This window comes from Vipera ursinii (genome assembly GCF_947247035.1).
Source record: "Vipera ursinii genome assembly, chromosome: 2".
In the NCBI taxonomy this organism is placed as follows: Eukaryota; Metazoa; Chordata; class Lepidosauria; order Squamata; family Viperidae; genus Vipera; species Vipera ursinii.
Window position 1 is genome coordinate 147,068,625 of NC_139513.1, and position 21,164 is coordinate 147,089,788.

Below are 21,164 nucleotides of genomic sequence, written 5' to 3' on the forward strand. Positions count from 1 at the left end.
CACAAATCTTAAATATTTCAGAAGGACTCTCTGGAGAGAAGCTTAGCGTGACGCAGAAGCCCTCGCTCGTGTGCCGGGGCTTTGTCTCTCTGCGGCAGCGGACCAGCTCCGCCATCTTTCCGGAATGTGCAACCATGGCAGTTTTGAGGCACGAAATAGGGCGACTCTTCCCGTCCCTCCCACCTCCCGCTCTCCGTGGAGGTCTTCTTCAACAAGTCGTCCCTTTCTCTCGCCTTAAAACCTTCCCCAAATCCGTCGGGTTACTTCCCCGGCTTCACACACACACACCCCGTCAATTTTCCCCGCAGAAAAGGCTGGAGGGAAGAGGCCACCCCCCCCCCCCGAGGGAAACTTTCGCCTCGGTAGCTACATTCTCAAAAGAAAAATGCCTCCCCGTGGTTCACAGCAAGGGGTCTCGGTTTTCCTGGCAACGAAACTTAAGCTAGCCTTGCTTTCTTTTCATGGGCATTTTCTATCAAAGAGTCCCAAATCGACGGCGAAGTCTCCCTTGGGCGGCGGAGGGGGGGGGGAAGAGCGCGTGACCCACCCGCTGTGGGGCCGCCGGGAGGTGCAGACACCTCCTCCCTCTTTCCCCCTCCCTCCCACTTCCCGCCCCTCTCATTCTATCCTGCGCACGTCATTCCGTTCAGGTTTCGGGACGTTCGAGCCTGCCAATTAGACGGCAGCTGGAGGGCGAGGAAAGGAAATGGAACCTGCCTCTCTCTTTACCTTCCAGTGTGACCGCGGCTCTGTGCCTCAGGACACGCCCACAGGCTATAAAATGCCCCGCCCAAGTTTCCTCGCAGCCAGAAAGAAGCTTTGGCTCACTGGCGGCTTCCTAAACGGGTCGACTAGTGAGGAAGACTCGCGACCCGTTTATTTGAGGCGCTTTTCCCCCCCCTCTGGTATCCTGGTTTCCGCCAAACATGGTAAGTGAGCAAAGGATTCTCCGAATGCCTTTTTTATTTTTATTTTTTTTTAAAAAAAAATATGCTGCTCAAAAAAATAAAGGGAACACAAAATAAGACACCCTACTATTAAATACAGTACGTTGTGTTGTTTAAGTGTCCCCTTTATTATTATTTTTTGAGCAGTATATTTTTAATCTAATCGGAAAACTGCGGACTTTGTGACTTGGGGGGCGGTGAAAGTGAGGTTGCGTGAGAAAGGTAATCGTAAAAGTGGTGTGTGTGTGTGTGTGGCCCGATTCGGCTCCCGCGACACGTGGAGGAAGGAAAGGGTCAGAATGGACCTAAAGGGCTGTTTCACACAATTACATATAAACGGAGAAGCTGCGGGGAGTGATGAAAGTAAACTTTGTCCTGGCTCGTTTCTCCGAAGTAGCGCTATTACGCCTTTCACTTTCTCCCTCTCTCTCCACGGGAGAATCGATTCAACTATGAAGTTTTTTTTTAAGCATTCAGAGATCCCGGTTCTGGTCGGTAGAAAGAAGCGGCCCCTGGCGCCTTAGCTCCGGCTGATAGTAGCACACATGACCTCCCGCACGGATGGTTGGATGGATGGATAGATGTTGGGACGTTTCCTGCAGGATGTTTTGCCCCATCAGGAGGTGGGAAGTCCGTGCGCCGGTTGCCCTAACTCAATTCCACTTCTATCTCCCCTGCGTCTCGGTTTTATAAATTTTCGTGGCTGAAAGAGCAGAGCTCTATCGCTGATTTGCATGCTGCTGCAAACTCCTCCAAGAGAGCAGTAATCATCCGTGATAATTAGAGATAAGCAATTGGCGGTTTGGAGCTGATAAGAACGGGCTGAGCTGCATTGGACGGTCTTAAATGAGGGGGTCGTTTGTGAGCGTGGCTGTTTTCTTGCAGACGTTTCATTACCCAAACTGGGTAATTATCATGGGTGCTAACCTCTGTGAGCAAACGGCCAAGCCCGGAGAGCAGCAACGACCCTTTGTTCCAATCCTGAGCAACAAATATTCTCCTTTATCGATGACAGTCTTGAATTCTGTATTATTAATTCAGATAAAAACCAGATATTTGCCACAATTGCAAATATTAGTAATTACTGATGTCAAAAGAGGAAGGCTTGTGTATCCTTGCCTTATTCTTTCCGTGAAATGAACGGGCAACTTAAAACTCTTGCCCAGATCTTTCAGACTTTGTACACAGCATAGTGAAAGAAGGCCTTTTCTCTTTAAGAAAGCTACCAGTAGGAGGTGGCCTAATAGGGAATCTTCATCTTGCTTTTAGGAGCAGGATATGACTTGATGCTTCAGTCCTGTGACTCATCTTGGCCTGCATTTTTCATAGATACCTGCTGAGTCATTTTTCAGGGAAAAGGGAGACATTAGCATATGAAAGAAACTGAAGTTTCAAATCCTGTTAAATAACTGTACTGCTTTTCCAATATTTTTGAGTGTTTATACAAATAAAAAAAAAAACCTTTCCTAGGTAGTACTTCTCTATAGAAGGCACAGAAAACAATAAAAACAGGAAGCTGCAATATTGCAAAATGACCAGCCTTAGCACTTTAAACCACACTTTAAAAGGCTTCCTTAAACACCATAATCTTGACTAATGCATTATAAAATGAAAGTGGCCAAGTTTGACCTTGAAGAAGTCCCTTTGCTGCTTGCTGTAAAAGGCACTGAGAGTATTGCACAAAACCAGTTACAAATAGGAAGGATAGGATTTCTGAATGGATCTGGTGCTTATATGATGTCCAGGCCAAATCAAGTCAGGACTGCAGAGCATCACTGCATACCCTGCAATGGTGAAGAGTTTATAGAAGATGCATCTGGATCATTGTTTAAACTGACATTGTTCAAATACTTGATCTGAGGGATATTTTTTTATGTTACGTAAGTTTAGGCAGGAAGATGGTGTTTAAGTTAGGGTTAAGATAAACTGCTGTTCGGCTTAGTATAAGCTGATTTTTTTAAGGCTTACCATAATTCTAAACTCTACAATATCTGCCATCTATTTGCAAGTGGTGTAGACTATATCAAATGAAATTATCTTCAGTTCTGTGCTTCAAGATACATAGGAATTTTGAAATACTTCATGGTTTTTACTGATTTATTGTCTACTGATCTCATGCCAAGCCTTCTAGAAAGATGCACAATTTTTAGAATAAGAAATCAAGATGCTTCATGGTGCTCTCATAAATGACTAGCTAGTATTTATCTACAACAGGAAAGAGATAAATATAAGTTGCAGTCTTTGTGGATATCTATTAAATCTGAAGCAGCTTCAGAACTGTACAGTTTGGGTACAAAGTCATTAAATCTAAAAGCCGATCCAGTTTTCAGACATTTCAGGCTAACAACATCTTATACGGTACTAATGTTCTGAGCTCAGAATCAGTTAAACATGATTTTCTGAATTACAGTCACCAATTACCTTGAAGATCAAGATGAAGCCACCCAGAGTCACCTTGTAGGGGAGGTCATCCACACCAACATCACCAGTACCCATGTTGGTTGGGAATACTGGGAGCTATAGTATAAGTCAGCTGGAAATGGTTGTTGGAGAAGGCTGAGCTATTTTAATTCTCGGGCTGTTCTCCTCTACCCTTTTTTTAGTGCTGAAAGGTAATTACATTGCTTGCCTGAAATGACGAATATGTTTAGGTGGGTCAAGCCTGAGGATATTGCTGAATATTCCCTTTGATGCATGGACTAGTTCAAACAAGCCCATTCCTGCTAGGATTCCTAAAATAGTTTGCTCCTAATAGAAGAGAATATCTGTAGCTCAAGGTTAAACTCTGGAGTCCTTGGTGCTCTCTGAGCTTTTGTAGATGTTTCATCACCCAACTAGGTATTATCATCAGTGCAATACTACCCTGAAACATCTGCAAGCAAGCAACGAGGCTCAGAGGGCCCCAAGGACTCCTTTGTTCGTTCCCCATCCTGCAGAAGAGTACTGAAGTAGCTTTCATAGTAAGAGCTATGTGATACTGTGATACTCTTTGGGCTTTGAGCAAACCTCTCATAACCTGGGTCACAGTATAGCATTTCCTCATTTTCCTCTGATTAATAGAATTACCCTGTTTCTGTTGGTCTGAGATACAGAAAATTAAATCGAAAATCTAAGTCTCTTTGCTTCCAAAAAATGCTTAGTCTTCAGAGCTACCGTATTTTCAGAGCTTCCTTGTATAGTCTCTGCTTGGGTTGCCCCAAGTTTGCATGTTGAAGTCTGCCTCCATCAAAAGTCCTCAACATTTCATAATGGCCCCCTCCAGAGCTGCTTATTTAAAAGTCATTTCTGGCTATGTGAATGCATGGAAAGGCTATGGATGCTGGTGTTATGTGAAAAATAAAGCATCTGCTAATAGTTGATAAAAAAGGGCCAAGACATGATGAAGCTCCTGGCCTCTTCTTTGCTAAATACAACGTGTTGCAATAGTCACAGTGACTCAAGCAGGTCTGAGTCCCACCCAAAGCTTCTATTGCTGATAAGAAGAGAGCAGTATTGTCTCTGGGGAATGCAAGGTTGTCTACCTTGATTTGTCGTATGACTTGTGCATTATCTGACTTGTGCATTAACCTCAACCAAAATAGGGTTTGTGTGTGGATTAGCAGACTGGGCAAATCTTGTTGTTTATGGATTATTTCACAATGCATTATTTATTTTATTTATTTATTTTTATTTTAATTCCATTTATATCCTGCCCTTCTCCGAAGACTCAGGGCGGCTTACAAGCTTAGCAATAGCCTTCATTCTATGTATATGCCTGCTTATTAGGGCTTTCACACACACACCCAAGCGGCATTATTACAAAGTCAGCTTAATTGCCCCCAACAATCTGGGTCCTCATTTTACCTACCTCGGAAGGATGGAAGGCTGAGTCAACCTTGAGCCTGGTGGGACGCGAACCTGCACTAATTGCAGGCAGCTGGTGTTACTTAAGGAGGCATTAGCCCACTGCGCCACCGAGGCTCTGTGATTATGGCTTACTGTGATGTCTGAAAGTTGCTGAGGATTCATGTATGAGGTAGTCTTCCATCAATCCATACAAAGGATTTTGTACAACTGCAGGTCAGCTCCTACTTTTCTCTGTCAGCAGCATAGTTATTGGTCATGTCTGGAGGTTATAAACTATAATTAGTCATTATAGGGTCTGATTTGATTAACCTGGGTTCTTGAATAAATCACAGTTGGGCAGATCACACAATATCTTAAACCATGCACTGAGGTTTACAGACCACAATGTTGTACGGTATGCTAAGCTCCAATGTGTGTTTCTTAGTTTTTGGTGTAGCATCTTATAGGAATGTAACTATTATCCATTGTGTCTGGAAGACCTCAGGTTGGGAAAGGCTGACAAATTGTCAAACCCCCTTTGCATGCAAACAAATCCACATGCTACTGCTATTGTATTTGAGCTAGTTTTTTTGTCTTAATTAGCTTATTCCCATTGATCTCAATGTTTAGTTGAATAAGATCTGTAACATTCGTCCTGAATTAACTAATCCATGTTAAAAGAATTTTCCAGGTCCCTTTTCTGAGCCAGGATATTGCACGCAAATCAGTCAAAAGGCACATTTATTCCTGAAAACAAAGAGGTTGGCTCTTGGGAGTAGGTTACAGACAAAATTGGGTACATTGTTTTATAAGGGGACTGGTCCTTGGTGTGGTCTTGAGGGGCAGGTGTGTGTGCATGACTGTGTCAAAAACTCAATCTTAGTTGACCTTCCTGGTGTCTGCTTAACTCTGTGTTTCTCCGAAAGTAAGGCCTACACCAACAATAAGCCCTAGCTTGATTTTTGGAGGTGGACCTAATATAAGCACTATCCCAAAAATAAGCCCTAGTTTTGGGGTGAGGCACCTAAAAATCAAGCTGGGGTGGGAGGGTGGAGCTGCCCTACCTACCCCGCACCCCCTTGCCTTGCAGCCAGGCCTCTCCTTGCCGGCCCACTTCTTCTGAGGCCTCTTCTGCAGCCAGGCCTGCATTTCTCAGTCACAGGGCTTTTTCAGAAGGCCTGTGCAGCCAAGAACCAAGCTATGGATTCAATCTATAGCTCGGTTCTGCAAGACTTCAGCAGCCAAGCACCAAGCTATGGATTGAATTCATAGCTTGGTGCTCTGCTGCTTAGGCCTTCTGGAAAAGCGTGACTGCAAAATGCAGGCCTGAATGCAGCTGCAGAACTTCGGCCCTAGAAGAAGTGAACCAGCCCGGTGGGGCTGTCCCCAAAATAAGACCTGGTGCCTCTTTTGGAGGCAAAAAAAAAACAAAACAAAAAACAACACAAACTGGTTTTATTTTCGGGGAAACACAGTATTTGTGGTTGTGGGAAGTGTGTGACTGAACAGGTTCTTTGGTTAATTAATCTTTTCCAGGTACTTGTTTTTCATGCTTGGTTTTGCTATTGTCAGTTGATAACTTAGCAGAGATGCAGTTTAACAATCTATTGATACAATGTATTTCCCATAGTTTCCATTCTCAGCGAATCATGGATTTGTGTTAATGGTTAAGGGATAGCTGAGTCAGTGAGAGAAAATAAAGTTAATTTGGAATAAAGAATCTCCTGTGATGATGATTATTATTAAAATAAAAAACTTTCCATACCCATAGTAAAAATTATGGAAGAATCCATTGCAAGCTTGAAAGGGCCATTTAAGGAGCCTGATACAAAAAAGGCCAGTGTGTGTGTGTGTGTGTGTGTGTGTGTGTGTGTGTGTGTGTGTGTGTCTGTCTTTGAAGAGAGCTGCAAACCAAATAGGGAATCTCCATTGGCTTTATCTTATTCAGTAAAGAGCACTAAATATTTTGAGGGGATTTCCTTTTTTTTTTTTAACTTTTTACAATTTATTGTAGGAATGCTTCCACTAATGTGGTCTCCTTTGCGTAGGACTGAACCCTCCCTTCCAAGGCTGACATTTTTCAGCTCTTGACTCCCAGATTAATTCTTGGAGATGGATTGAACTCCAAAATGGCCATCAACCCCCACCCCCCTTGTGACAGGCATCAAATTATGCTATCCATTGCCTGCTCCTTTGAAAAGGCGCAGTGATGCCTGACCCTTAGCCCTTCAAACAACACCTTTAAAGCCTTGCGGTTTAATCTGATGTCTTTGTGTGTGGTGAGCCAGATGATGACAGCCCCAACAGGTTTAAGCTGGTTTGGGAAGTTGGGGGTAGGAAAAGAAGAGACATTCTAAGTTTAGGATCAAAGTAGAGTTGAATCAGCTTAACTATTGTTACAATGATACTAGACTGCTACTGAACAAAGTAACTCTATTTGTACAATCAGGAATGTTCTCAAATTGCAGAAAGCCTGAAGCAGCCGTGTTTTATTTCTTCAGAAGACAGGAAGGCAGAGATGTAATTCCAGCATTCTCTGCTGCCAGTTTTAACCCAGTTTGCTTATACTCAAAAGTATTTAAAGCTACAATTGGACTATAATTAAGTTGATTTTCTAAATATTTTGGAAACAGTTTTAAATATCAGTGCAGTGGCGTGCAGGTTTTAAAGACTGACATTTGAGGTGGGGTGGGTGGGTGTCGATTCTACTCCAGGAAAGCTTCTATATTCTGTACATAATTTGCATCTCAGGATAATGTTTCACATTCAGGTTCAAAAAAGTGTTTGGAGTATACAGGGTGATGACTGGTGCATCCGATTGCAATACTTAAAGCAGTTGGTCATTTTGGGGATTGTGTGGCAGCAGCCATGTGATTCTGGAAAAGGATACAGCTGCTTTGAGGTTCATTGAACAGGTATTATGTTTTGCACACAGGAAAGCATCTTTTGGAGATCAAATCTGAAGTGCTTGCAGCTCCCATATTTAATGTCGTTGATGAACATAGCTGATGTAGCTGCAGCCCCCCCTTCCCCCCAAAAAAACCCCACCTATGTCGTAATGAGCTGATGCTTTTCAGATGCTGTACCTTTTAAAAATGAAGCTAATGGCACTTTTAGTCTTTTCTGCCCAAAGACCTGTGTTTGCATACTGATATCTGCACTTTTCAGCTATTGTTGAAAAATAAACTGGAATCCAACCTCATAGTTGATGCATTTGCAGCTTTAAGAAAATGCCAAGCTAGGTAAATAGGAACTATATTCTGAACCTGAACAGTGCCTGCTTTTGCCCATTGCCAAATACAATATAAAAGAGTTCTTTAGATCAGGCTTCCCCATCCTCACCCTGTCCAGGTGTGCTGGGCAATAACTCCCATAATCCCTATCACCAACTCTTTTTTCATGCTGGGTAAGCCACATTACTACACCTACCTGAACTGGAAATCAAAAGTCTGCCTGGGCTGTTTACTTTGCTGGCCAGTTATTAAATAATGATATAGAATGTTCTGGACGAGTGGTTTCTGTGCTTTAACCAGCTTTCTTTCATTTCCAGAAGTTGCAGAAGAAAGTTAAAAGGATGCATATTGAGAAGCAGGGCTAGAAAATGTGGCTGTTGCAATGACTGGCCCTTAACCACCCAATGAATTAAGACCAGGTAGCTGCGGGCATTGGCTTGCCCCAACATTTTAACCATAGCTGTACTTTTACTGCATCCAGACAGCAGACAGAGCTAATAATTTCTAGCACAACCATGCCCTTAAGTCTTGTTAATAGCTCATGCTTCGTGTTGCATGAAAACAGATGATTATTTATTGCTAGTTGGGACTTTCCTCAACCGGTGAGTGGTTTAATCATTGCAAGCCCATTACTAGTTGTGGTTTACTTGTTCTAGAATAAATATAATGGAAGTGGTTTCTCTCCACAGCGTGAGTGCATCTCCATCCACGTTGGCCAAGCCGGTGTCCAGATTGGCAATGCCTGCTGGGAGCTCTACTGTCTTGAACATGGTATCCAGCCGGACGGGCAAATGCCCAGCGACAAGACCATTGGGGGAGGAGATGATTCCTTCAACACTTTCTTCAGTGAGACTGGAGCTGGCAAACACGTCCCCAGGGCTGTGTTCATAGACTTGGAGCCAACGGTGATTGGTGAGCTACTTCAGTAATATTAACACTTTAGAAATCCTCAGTGGCAAGCAAATTAGAGGCTCTTAAAAAAACATTTCTTGCTCAAGTCCAAGGTCCAGTCCCTTGCATTTCAAGTAAGGGACAATAGGTTAAAAACAAAAACAAACCAGGCTTAGATCCTGAAGAACATCATGACATATCTGAATAGACTCTATTGAACTTTTTGACCGGATATATGATGGATTCATGTTGTAGTATAAGGAATTAATTTGTGCTAATATGAATTGTTAATCTATTCGATCATGACTTTAATATTCTTAACATGCATAAATATCAAAAAAAGAAAAAAAATAGTAAAAAGCAAAACAAATTATAAAAGAAACAACCCTCAACAAAGAAAACAAAAATGAAACTATATTTTATACTTTTAGCAGTTGTTGATTTACCACTATAATGTAAATACAAAATGTTGTAAAATATTACAAAATCTTTGACATAGTACTGCTGCACCTGATTAGTAGAAAATATTGTCTTTTCCAAAACATGTCACACATTTCTGGCAGCCATTTCTTTAATATCTGGAATAATATCAGATTTTCAGTTTCTCAGTATGATTCTTTTATTCCTCCCCCTTGCTCAATAAAACCATAATTCCTGATAAACATTCGTATTCCAAAAGTTTGGCATATAGTTCAACCTTTTATTTACAAAATCTATATAGCTGCCCATCTCCCCCAAAGGGAACTCTCTGTTGTGCACAGTAATAAAGATTTAAATGGAAGTTGTGGCCACTTCCACAACTCTTCTTCATTCTGTATTCTTGTCCTCGGCAACCATCTTAGTTTATTCCAGAAGTTCAATTCTTCTGAAAAGACAAATCTCTCTGAAAGGTTTCTCAGTAGATACATCTTTGAACAAACATCTTGGGTTCACACTATGTCACAGCAAACTAAACATTTTTGTTCATTCTTTTCACAGATGAAGTGCGCACTGGTACTTACCGCCAGCTATTCCACCCTGAGCAACTGATCACTGGCAAAGAAGATGCCGCTAACAACTATGCCAGGGGGCATTACACCATTGGCAAAGAGATCATTGACTTGGTCCTTGACAGGATTAGGAAATTGGTGCGTAAATTCTGCTGCTGAAGGAGCCCCGGGCTTGGAAATGTGAAATAAAGCAGAAGTCCCCAACCTTTGGGGCACCAGGGACCGGTGCCATGGAGAAAGGATTTTCCACAGACCAGAGGGGGTGTGGTTTTGAATACTGCCTGCATCCTGAGAATGGGTTTTTATTTGTATGGCTCGCTTGCTGGCATGCTGCGAACTAGTACCGGTCCACAGACTGGGGGTTGGGGACCCCTGAAATAAAGTACAGTGGAGATGCACAGTTTTAAAAATAAAAACCTCAATATTAAATGGGGTAAGATCCCCTGATGCCATCTCCTAGTTTCACAGTACAGAATTGTCTGCGGCTTCAAGTGTGAATCACTGAACATTTCGCACTTTCTTTTTCTGATTGCTGGCAAAGAGTTTATTTTCTTTTTAGCCATGATAGAGTTTTGAACAGTAAATGTGATGAATGAATGAGACAAGAGTAAAGTCATATAGAAACCTTAGTTTATTTGCAACAGGTTTGTGGAAAAATAATTTGACTAGCTGGATTTGAACATCAGGTAAGTCATAAAATGGTGGGTTTATTTTTGACATAGTTACAATTATTTCTAAACTACTGCTTATTGTTTCGTATCATGTGAGATGTCCCTCATTTACTGTACAAAATAAAGTTTAGCAAACAGTGCCGTAAACCAGGGGTCCCCAACTGCCGGTCCACGGACCAGTGCCGGTCTGTGGCATGCCTGAAACCGGGCCACACATGAAACCAGACCCCTTCTGATCTGCAGAAAAAACTCTCTCCATGGAACCGGTCCCTGGTGTCTAAAAGGTTGGGGGCCTCTGCCTTAAACCATGTTCTTCCTAAGAGGTTGACCATCAGAGTCACCAAAAGAGTGAAAAGAATTGCATCTTACACCAAGACTTGCGTTCTAATTTAGACGGCTGAGGAGGAGAAGTATAAAGACTTTTATTAACAGGAAGCAAATGAGAAGGAAGGACAATTCCTGAGCAGCTTTCTACATGTGATTCAGTCCTCTTGAAGTGGTTGGATTTAAGTTGCTCTTATTCATGGTGATTGGTATGCTGGCAGGGGCTGTAGAAATTGGCATTCACTATCATATGGAAGGCTGGATGTTATGGTCTGTATCTATTTGGAAATTACAGTAGGCTACAGAATATTCTCAAACAACTGGAGGGGATTGAATTTCTTATATTTTCTTGAGTGTTAAGGATGTTTTAAGAAAATGCTTGAAAATTAATGAAAGAAAAATCGGTTCTTAAAATTGAGTCCTTTGCTTTTTTCCAACAGGCTGACCAGTGCACAGGTCTGCAGGGTTTTCTGGTCTTCCACAGCTTTGGTGGTGGCACCGGCTCTGGCTTTACTTCCTTGTTGATGGAACGTCTGTCCGTTGACTATGGCAAGAAGTCCAAGCTGGAGTTCTCCATCTATCCAGCTCCCCAAGTATCCACAGCTGTCGTTGAGCCCTATAACTCCATCCTGACCACCCACACCACCCTGGAGCACTCCGACTGTGCCTTCATGGTAGACAACGAAGCCATCTATGACATTTGCCGACGGAACCTTGACATTGAGCGCCCCACCTACACCAACCTCAACCGCCTTATCAGCCAGATCGTGTCCTCCATCACAGCCTCCCTGCGATTTGATGGTGCCCTGAATGTAGATCTGACAGAATTCCAGACCAACTTGGTGCCCTACCCCAGAATCCATTTCCCTCTGGCGACCTATGCCCCGGTTATCTCTGCTGAAAAAGCCTACCATGAGCAGTTGACTGTAGCAGAGATCACTAATGCTTGCTTTGAGCCAGCTAATCAGATGGTGAAATGCGACCCTCGTCACGGTAAATACATGGCCTGCTGCCTGTTGTACCGTGGTGACGTTGTTCCCAAAGATGTCAATGCTGCTATTGCCACCATCAAGACCAAACGCAGCATCCAGTTTGTGGACTGGTGCCCCACCGGTTTCAAGGTTGGTATCAACTACCAGCCCCCTACTGTGGTCCCCGGAGGCGACCTGGCCAAAGTGCAGCGTGCGGTCTGCATGCTGAGCAACACCACGGCCATTGCTGAGGCCTGGGCTCGCCTGGACCACAAGTTTGACCTGATGTATGCCAAGCGTGCCTTTGTCCACTGGTACGTTGGGGAAGGGATGGAAGAAGGGGAGTTCTCGGAGGCTCGGGAGGACATGGCTGCTCTGGAGAAAGATTACGAAGAGGTAGGGGCCGATAGTGCTGATGGGGAAGATGAGGGAGAAGAATACTGATTCTTTATTGTGTTAATTTTTCCATTCATCACCCCTGCCTTCTGGAATCTTATAACTGTCCATTGTGTTAAAGCTTATTAAAAGCCTTTTTCAGCTGAAAGCAGTCTTGTTTCTTTCTTTAGAGAGCAAATGCTGCCCTTTCCAGTGTTCTGGTGTCAGCTGGGAGCGTGTTTGTTAAATGAATAAATGGTGTGGTCTGTTAGCTTGGCAAAGCTTGAATGGCCACGCAGCAGGGTACATTAAAAATGTACAGTCAAGGGAAGAGTGTAAATGTAGTGACTCAGGGAACTTTGAGCCCTTGAGCCCTCCTTGCAAAAGCATTCTGGTTCTCCACAAATGCCATCCTGAACATAGCTTTGTGATTCCCTTAAAGTTGTGTAGAGGGAGAATTTGGGAATTGCTGGTGCTGCTTTAACTATGTTAGGGAGGGTGGTGATCTGGAATGAGAGCAGCTGTCCTTTTATAAGAGCAGGATGAAGGCCCTTTCTACTTCCAGGCAGAAGAAAGAATGATGGGGTTGGGTTTTTTTTCATATTTTCCCCTTTAGCATAGTTTACTTCATGGATTCTCTCCTGAGAAGGAAATTCATGGTGCTAATTCCTTCATAATGTTGCTACATTTTGTAGATCAGGGTAATTACCTTGGGGACAAAGTGAAAGCCTATATACCCATACACGTGTGTGTTATGCAAATGATCAGCTTAGTTATCAAGATTAATCTGAAACTGACAGATAAGAGCAAAGCTCCTGCCTCATTTTGATATTTCAGCTGCTTCTAGTTTGTTGGGAGAAGCCTGCAAAACCTTAGGACTGTAGTATTCTCAGTGGAGAAACCAGATTGCCTCTGGATCTTCTACGGTGGTATTTCCTGCAAGACCTAACCATACACAGAGTTAGCTCAGTGTACAGGCTTGAGCACTAGGGGCTTTGGTTATACATCCAAACACCCTCCTGATTGTTGGACCTTACTGGGAAGGGGCTCCTAAGAAATTAGCAGCAGCTGCTTTGTAAATCAGATGGTGGGAAGTGTTGCAGAAGTTTCTGAAGAGCACAAATCCTGTCTTGGCCATGGAAAGAGGAAAACCAATGCTTAAAAAGTTGGGATCCCTATAGGTTTCTAAAAAGTGACAGAACTGGAAGGGTAAAACACGTTAGGGGTTTCCTAGTGGCCATTTGTTACCTTTTCAATTGCTAAAGCATCTTACCCACGATCTAGAATCCTATGTTGTGGTTCCATCACATCTCTGCCTATCTGAAGAAGTAAAGAGAAAGGATTGTAAATGGAATAAGAAGAAGCTTTGAGTTTCGCTGGTACAAAATTAATCTTATAGTAGTAATAAGAGTAGGAAAGGGTGTCGCCTTGCTCAGGAACAGCTGATGCACGTGTTTCTGTCTGTACCCCTGAGGATTTCTGCCTATATTTCCATAGTAATATGTTAATGCAAATTAACACTCCATAATAAGCTCTTTATGTATAATTCCCAGTTGTGCGTGCAATTACAGAAGCTATGCTGGAAGAACAAAGTATGCATTTGCATGGTTAAAAGGAGACACACTAAGAGTTGGAATAAAAATGAACTGAATTAAGTGCCAAAAGCTGTAGGAAACAGATAAAGCAGGAAAAAAAAGTATTTTAATCATAGAGTATACAAAAAAAATATTGTACAATGATCAAGAAACAATATTAATTATTGCAAATGTGTAGATACATATCTCAAAATACAATGGCTCTCAACCCTTCTGTTCTACCTTTTTCAGTAGCTTGCTTTAAGGCAGACATGTCAAACACAAGGCCCGGGGGCCAGATCCGGCCCACGAAGTGGTTTCATGCACCCCGCAAAGTCATCCTGGAAACAGTGAGGGAACAGCCCCCTCTGCCTTGGCCCTGGCCCAGAGACCCTCCTTCTGCCAGAGACCCTCAGATCTGTCCCACTCCTGCTCAGGCCCCCATAGGCACCCTTGATGCGAACGATGTAGAGCTGGCCACGCCCACCCAGTAGGCCATATGCACTTTAGCCACGCCCACCCAGTAGGCCATGCCCATCCTGGCCATACCCACCCAGCCCCCTGAGGGCAACCGCAATGCTGATGCGGCCCTCAATGAAATTGAGTTTGACACCCCTGCTCTAAGGGCAAGCTTTTTATACTGCTGAAAAGGAATGCTACAATCAACATGTTTATGACTTTTTTGAATGAACCATTACAGAAGAGCTGTGGAAGCCCTACTGTTGAGACGCATGTTTTATGCTTGCCTAGGTCAAGCTTCTAGCCCAGTGATGGCGAACCTTTTAGAGACCGAGTGCCCAAAGTGCAACCCCAAACCCAGTTATGTGTTGTTGGGTGCTGGGTGGGCGTGGCCCATTGGGTGGGCGTGGCTGCGGTGGTAATGGCAGACTGGGTGGGACTAAAAAGTTCAATCAATCAATTCCAACTTTGAGAGATCTTTTTTTCCCCACGAGAAGTTGAAATTGATTGATTGATTGAACCTTTTTTTGTATGCACACGGCGACAGAGGCCTAAAGCGAAAAGGTTTTATAAAACCCAGCTGAAGGCCTAGGACTGGGGCGACAGCGTGCATGTCCACAGAGAGGGCTCTGCATGCCACTTGTGACGTGTGCCATAGGTTCGCCACCACATTTCTAGCTTGTTCTAGAAGAGCTAACAAAATAGAGAAAAAGTTGAATGGGTAAGAGCAGACCAGTTTTCTCAACAACAGATATGGTTTGTCATAGCCATTTTCTGGAATATTTTTTATAGATGTAGATTTTTCCGGTCTGGTCTACTGGCTTGAGATTTCCTGATAGTCTCCTGACAAACCAGGATTTCATCTTATTTTGCTTCTGAATCCAGACACAGTTGATTAGAAACAGCAGAATAAGCGCTGTTTAGTCATACTGCTAAATCTGCTACTTGGAATTCAAGTCCTTATGCATGAGAACATCAGTCCATGCCAAATTGCCTTCTGGATGCCAGAACAAGTTAAAGAAATGTGTAAGGAAGACATTAAGCTAATGACTGTTGCTATTACTTTCAGCTCTATTGTGCTTGCTTTTGAATGAATCTGAAGCTAAAAGAGAATGTGGGGCCCACTAAGCTACTTTTTGGGAAATGTATAACAACTAGCTCCAGTTCTTTTGTTTAGTCTATTTCATGGGAGTCTGAATCCTTGTAAGTCAGGCTTTGCTAGCATAAATAACACAACCGGCTTATTTATAACAAGTACGAGGAATTTTTTGATCGCCATATTTAACATTTCTGGGAAGAGGAGAGCTGCAGTGAGACAATAGAAGGGAACTATATATCAGAGACGGACCAGGATTTTGTTTTATTTTTCTCTTGAGACCTGGGCAAAATATTTAAAGGATCAGTGGTTTCATTTTCTGCAATGATGAAGCATTTCCTGCCTCAAAGTGGCAACAAACGATGCCTCGGATTTGTGGAAGTTCTGGTCAGAAGGAGCTGCAAAAGGGGGCTGAAGCCCTGAGGCAAAAGGATGCTCAGATTTAAAAAGTTGAGCTTGAATGTTTTCTCTATCCACATCTCTTGAAGAAGGAGAGGGAAGGGGATACCCAGCAACACCCAAAACATTTGGCTTCATTTAGGATTGAAGTCTAGCAAATGAATGCTTGTGCGTCCAAAGTAGAGAGCAGTGTTTTTCAATCTTTGTGATGTGTGGACTTCAATTCCCAGAATTCCACAGCCAGAATTTGGAGGATTTAAAATTAAGGGGGCCTTCCTAAGAATAGCAAGGTTCTTGGTGATGTTTGTTTTACTCTCTGAATTCATGGAGGCTTAACCCTAACAGGATTTGTATCCAAATAGGATTTTTCCGCCTATTTACACAGATAAGAAAATATGTGGGATTTGAAATACTAGGGGTCTCCTAAGCATAATGACCATCTGTGAATCTCTTCATGATATTTATTTTACTTTCTGAATTCTTGGAGGCCTAACCTTAATCCTACATTCAACCAGGGTTTTCCCATGTATTTTACGGGGCAATGAAAACCGGGGGGGGGGGGGGGGGGGGGATAGGCAATACAATAAGAGCCTTCCTGGCTAGCAGAGGAATTCTGGGATTTGAAGTCCACACATCTTCAAGTTGCCAAGGCTGAAAAACACTGAATGAGAGGTGTTTGCACTTCAAGATGGTACAGTATTATAATCATCAGTCTGGACTACAGCAGACATGCCACACTTTGACCTCTAGATGCCACTCAACGAAATCTGCTTCTGCATCCCTCCTTTGCAGGGGTCTTCAAACTTGGCCCTTCTGATAAAAACCTTCCACCCACTCCCGTTTTTTATTTGACTAAACTTCATGTATCTTAATCAAACTATTTGCAAACCCGGTCACATTTACCTTTCGATGGCCAACGGGGTATTCCTGAGAGAGATGAAGACGGGTTACGGGGGCGGGGGCGGGGGGAGGCTGTAAACTTCAGCCCCTATATTTCCAGGGCCAAATTATTGCTTCAACCTCATTACAAAACAGTACACAGGGCTGGCCACTTGCACACAACAAACAGGTTTAAGGCAATGAATTCAGCCTTTACAAAAACTCCAGCCTTTCTACGCTGATTCCCCCCTCCAATTTTCTTAGGCAGGAAAAAAAGGGGTCTCCGTGAAGCTGCGTGGCTGAAAACGCTCGTTTTCATCAACGACACCCAGAAAACGAGGTCCTTAAAATGCATGGTTCAGAAGGTGCAAGTAAGTCTCTTGCAAGTTTGCCGTTTGTTCCCTTGCTGGTATGCACCGGATGAAGGCCTTGTCCTCCAATCCAGACAAGGGACATTCCTCCTTGCCATCAAGATCCCGCCTTAGCGAGCCGTGACAGTCGGAATGAGAAGAGTCCCTTCGAAAAATACCTAACTGCACCGAATAGTTAGTATAATAAGGCGTCCCTTTGTTGGGGGGCACACGGGCGCCCTCTAGTGCCTCGCTTAAAATGAACTGAAGGATAGAATTAGGGAGGCGGGAGGCTTTGGGATCCAGCTGGCGCCGGAGGTATTGTATTCCTTGTTTAATGTGGATGAAGGAGGCGGTGTGGAGATTTCCCTGAGGTAGATCTCCCCCTAGTTCAGACTTCTGGCAGAGCTACAGCTGGGGCTCGTACGCGCCTCCCTGGCGATGAGTCCCTGAGCAGGACAGAAAAGCCAAGCCAGCAGACGTCGATCCGGCCGCCGGGGGTTTGTTTAGTTAGAGGCTGGCGCCAGTCATTTGAGTAGTATTTGAGCAGGCACCGATTCTGCCAGGGGGGTGGGGGTGGGGCATGGCTGAAGGGGGTAGCTTGAGATCCCTGGGGCCGGAAAAGATCATCCGGTTTCTGAATGAGGTACACCCTCCCTCACCCCCACCCCCCACCCCCGATCAAGGATTTGTAAAGGGAAATGGTTGCTTTAAAAGTATGTGCCTAATGTGGGGGGCTGTATGTTCGAATGTCACTTGCACCGTGAATCATCCATTTGGACAAAGCACTTCATAGCCCTGAAGTGAGATGGGGATAACGTGACTTTCATTTTAGGGTTGTTTTAAGGATCTGAAATACAGGAAAGAAGCACATTAAGGTTGAAATTTAAAAGATGACCCAGTAGGGGCAGGGCTGTTGTGATTAATGAAAAGAAAAGCAGTCTGTTCATGCTCTGAAGCACCATCTTTTCAACGCCTTCCTGCAGCCTCCGTCTGAACTCTGCAGTTAAGAGTTTTAGAGACTGGGAGAGCATAGGAATTTAAAGTTCATAGGCAGAAACCTGCCCTGCAAGAGTTGAATACTGGCTGGGTTAAAGTCATCATAGAGACATAAGGTAAAGGTAAAGGTTCCCCCGCACATGCGTGCTAGTCATTTCCGACTCTAGGGGCCAGTGCTCATCTCCGTTTCAAAGCCGAAGAGCCAGCGCTTGTCCGAGGACGTTTCCGTCGTCATGTGGCCGGCATGACTAGATGCCAAAGGCGCACGGAACGCTGTCACCTTCCCACCGGAGTGGTCCCTATTTTTCTACTTGCATTTTTTACGTGCTTTCGAACTGCTAGGTTGGCAGAAGCTGGAATGAGTAACAGGCGCTCACTCTGTTACGCAGCACTCAGGATTCGACCCGCCAAACTGCCGACCTTCTGATCGACAAGCTCAGCGTCCTAACCCACTGAGCATAGACAAATCCATATCCCGTTCCCCGGATCCGTGCAAAAGTGGTGTGTCATGCTTCAATTCTCCAGCCTGGGCTTCAGCACTGGAATTTCTTAGTCATCTTGCCCTGTACAGTAAACTAATGGGAAGCAAACCCCGCCCTCTTTCACACTGATAATGTTACCTAGTTGGGTGAAGAAACGTTGGTACGAAAACAACCAAGCTCAGAGAGCACCAAGAACCCCACAGTTCAGACCTGAACTACAGATATTCTCTTCTGTTGGGACCCTGATTTTGCTTGTCTTTTCAAGATTGCCTTAGCTGGGCTGCAGAACGACTTCAAAAACCACTCCCCGTCTGATGTCCTTGTTTCTTGGGCTGAAATTTTTACCATCCCTAATAATGTTATGTACCTGAGAATTGTAGTTCCATACCTCTAATGTACAGGTAGCCCTCAACTTACAACAGTTCATTTCGTGCCCGTTCAAAGTTACAATGGCACTGAAAAGCTATGAACATTTTCCCCAATTGAGGCCCATTCCCCAGGGTCATGTGATCAAAATTCAGATGCTTGGCAACTAAGGTCATATTTATGACCCGTTGCTGTGTCCCGAGGTCATGTGATCACCTTTTGCGACCTCACAAGCAAAGTCGATGTGGAAGCCAGATTCACTTAACAACCACATTACTAACTTAACTGTGGCAAGCAAGGTCATAAAATGGGCAAAACTCACTTAACAAATGTCTAACTTAACAACAGAAATGTTGGGCTCAACTATGGTCATAAGTTAAGGACTCTCTGTATATAAACTTCTGATGACTGAATAAAGCCCAGATTAAAGGAAAACTTGTGGAAACTTGACTTTTTCTTTCGCCTGGCATACTTCTATTATATAGCAGCCTGAGAAGTATAATCAATTACACCTAAGCGCATTTATACTCCACAATTAACGATGTAGAAACATATTCCTTTTAGGCGTATAGGGATCTGTATGTAAATACAAGGAAGGTTCCCACTTGCCCCTGTAAATGTTAGAATTTTCATTGGAATTACTGCTCTTCAAGTCCATGTTATTTGGCAACAAGTATCGGTTGATATTTAAACCCCATAGCTTAATTTACAGTCAAATACAGTATTTTTTTATCACTGATGACTCTTGGCTCCATCAATGAGCTATTATTAACCCACCATGAGATAAGTAATATTTTTTAAAATATATTTTATTGATGTTTTACCATAAACATCTTGACCGAGTTGTACCCTTGCGGCCCCTGACCCGGTGCAGATCCCAGTGGGCTCCATGGTTTTCCGTGGAGCTCTGGGAGGTGAAGCGTCGGAGACGGGGCCTAGAGAGCTGTTGGAGATCCAGCCGGTCTGAATCCGACCGATCGCGACTAAGATCCTTTACAAGGTCTTATCTCGCGGCGATGAGGATGGCAAGGTCTAATTACTTTGCTACCCTCATCGCGTCCGCAGATAACCGCCCGGCTGCCCTGTTTAGGGTGACCCGCTCCCTCCTTAATCAGGAGGTGAGGGAGGAGCCCTTGCAGGGTCGTGCCGAGGAGTTTAGCCAACATCTGTCGGACAAAATCGCTCGGATTCAGACCGGTTTGGACTCCGACTGGGCAGAGCCTGACGATCAGGACATGGGTGGTCTTGTCGATGTTATCTGGGAGGAGTTCGATCCTGTGACTCCGGAGGAAGTGGACAGGATTATGGAGAAGCTGAGCTCCACCACGTGTTTATTGGACCCGTGCCCTTCCTGGCTGGTTTATGCGGCTTGGGAGGGGACACGAGGCTGGCTCCAGGCGGTGATATCTGCTTCTTTGAGTGAGGGCAGTTTCCCCGCCACCTTGAAGGAGGCGGTGGTGAGACCTCTCCTCAAGAAGCCTGCCTTGGACCCAGCTGTATTAAACAACTTTTGTCTGGTCTCCAACCTTCGCTTTCTTGCGAAAGTTGTTGAGAGCGTGGTGGCGCATCAGCTCCCTTTGGTCCTGGAGGAAGCTGACTATCTGGACCCGTACCAATCGGGTTTCGGGCCCGGGCACAGCACGGAGATGGCATTGGTCGCTCTGGTGAATGATCTCTGGAGGGCCCGGGACAGGGGTTGTTCCTCTGTCCTAGTCCTATTAGACCTCTCAGTGGCTTTTGATACCATCGACCATGGTATCCTGCTGCGGCGTCTCAGGGGATTGGGAGTGGGAGGCAGGGTCCTTCAGTGGTTCTCCTCCTACCTCCTGGGACATTTGCAGTTGGTGTTGGCAGGGGGACAGAGGTCGACCTCGAGGCCTCTCATTTGCGGAGTTCCTCAGGGGTCGGTCCTCTCGCCTCTCCTGTTCAACATCTACATGAAGCCTCTGGGTGAGATCATTCGTGGTTTTGGAGTTGGGTATCATCAGTATGCTGATGATACCCAGCTTTTCATTTCGACCCCAAACCACCCCAGTGATGCCCTCGACGTGATGTCCCGTTGCCTGGAGGCGGTCCGGGTCTGGATGGGGAGGAACAAGCTTCGGCTCAACCCTGACAAGACTGAGTGGCTGTGCGTGCCGGCATCTCGGGAAACTTAGATCATTCCATTTCTTACTATGGGGGGTGAGTTATTACCCCCCGTAGATAGGGCTCGCAACTTGGGAGTCCTCCTAGATTCACAGCTTTCTTTAGAAGATCATATAGTAACTGTGACTAGGGGGGCCTTCGCCCAGGTTCGCCTGGTGCGCCAGTTGCGGCCCTATCTAGACCGGG

The 21,164-nt window shown here is 44.4% G+C and overlaps 1 protein-coding gene across 2 annotated transcripts; it reads left to right on the forward strand.

Moving 5' to 3' along the window:
* Window positions 1–784: 784 nt before the first annotated feature.
* On the forward strand, window positions 785–12,395 carry LOC310634573 (tubulin alpha-1C chain). Of its 2 annotated transcripts, none has more exons than XM_083353042.1 (4): window positions 785–929; window positions 8,695–8,917; window positions 9,875–10,023; window positions 11,321–12,395. In XM_083353042.1, exons 1-4 carry the CDS (start codon window positions 927–929, stop codon window positions 12,293–12,295), a joined length of 1,350 nt encoding a protein of 449 aa, XP_083209168.1. In that variant the 5' UTR covers window positions 785–926; the 3' UTR covers window positions 12,296–12,395. The 2 variants fall into 2 exon arrangements, with proteins under 2 accessions (XP_083209168.1, XP_083209169.1); XM_083353043.1 differs by lacking the exon at window positions 785–929 and adding an exon at window positions 7,528–8,607.
* Window positions 12,396–21,164: the final 8,769 nt, after the last annotated feature.

Coding starts and splice junctions, on each gene's coding strand:
- LOC310634573 (XM_083353042.1), top strand. Junction 8,918..9,874: donor CTTGGAGCCAACGGTGATTG/GTGAGCTACTTC, acceptor TTCTTTTCACAG/ATGAAGTGCGCACTGGTACT. Junction 10,024..11,320: donor TTGACAGGATTAGGAAATTG/GTGCGTAAATTC, acceptor TTTTTCCAACAG/GCTGACCAGTGCACAGGTCT.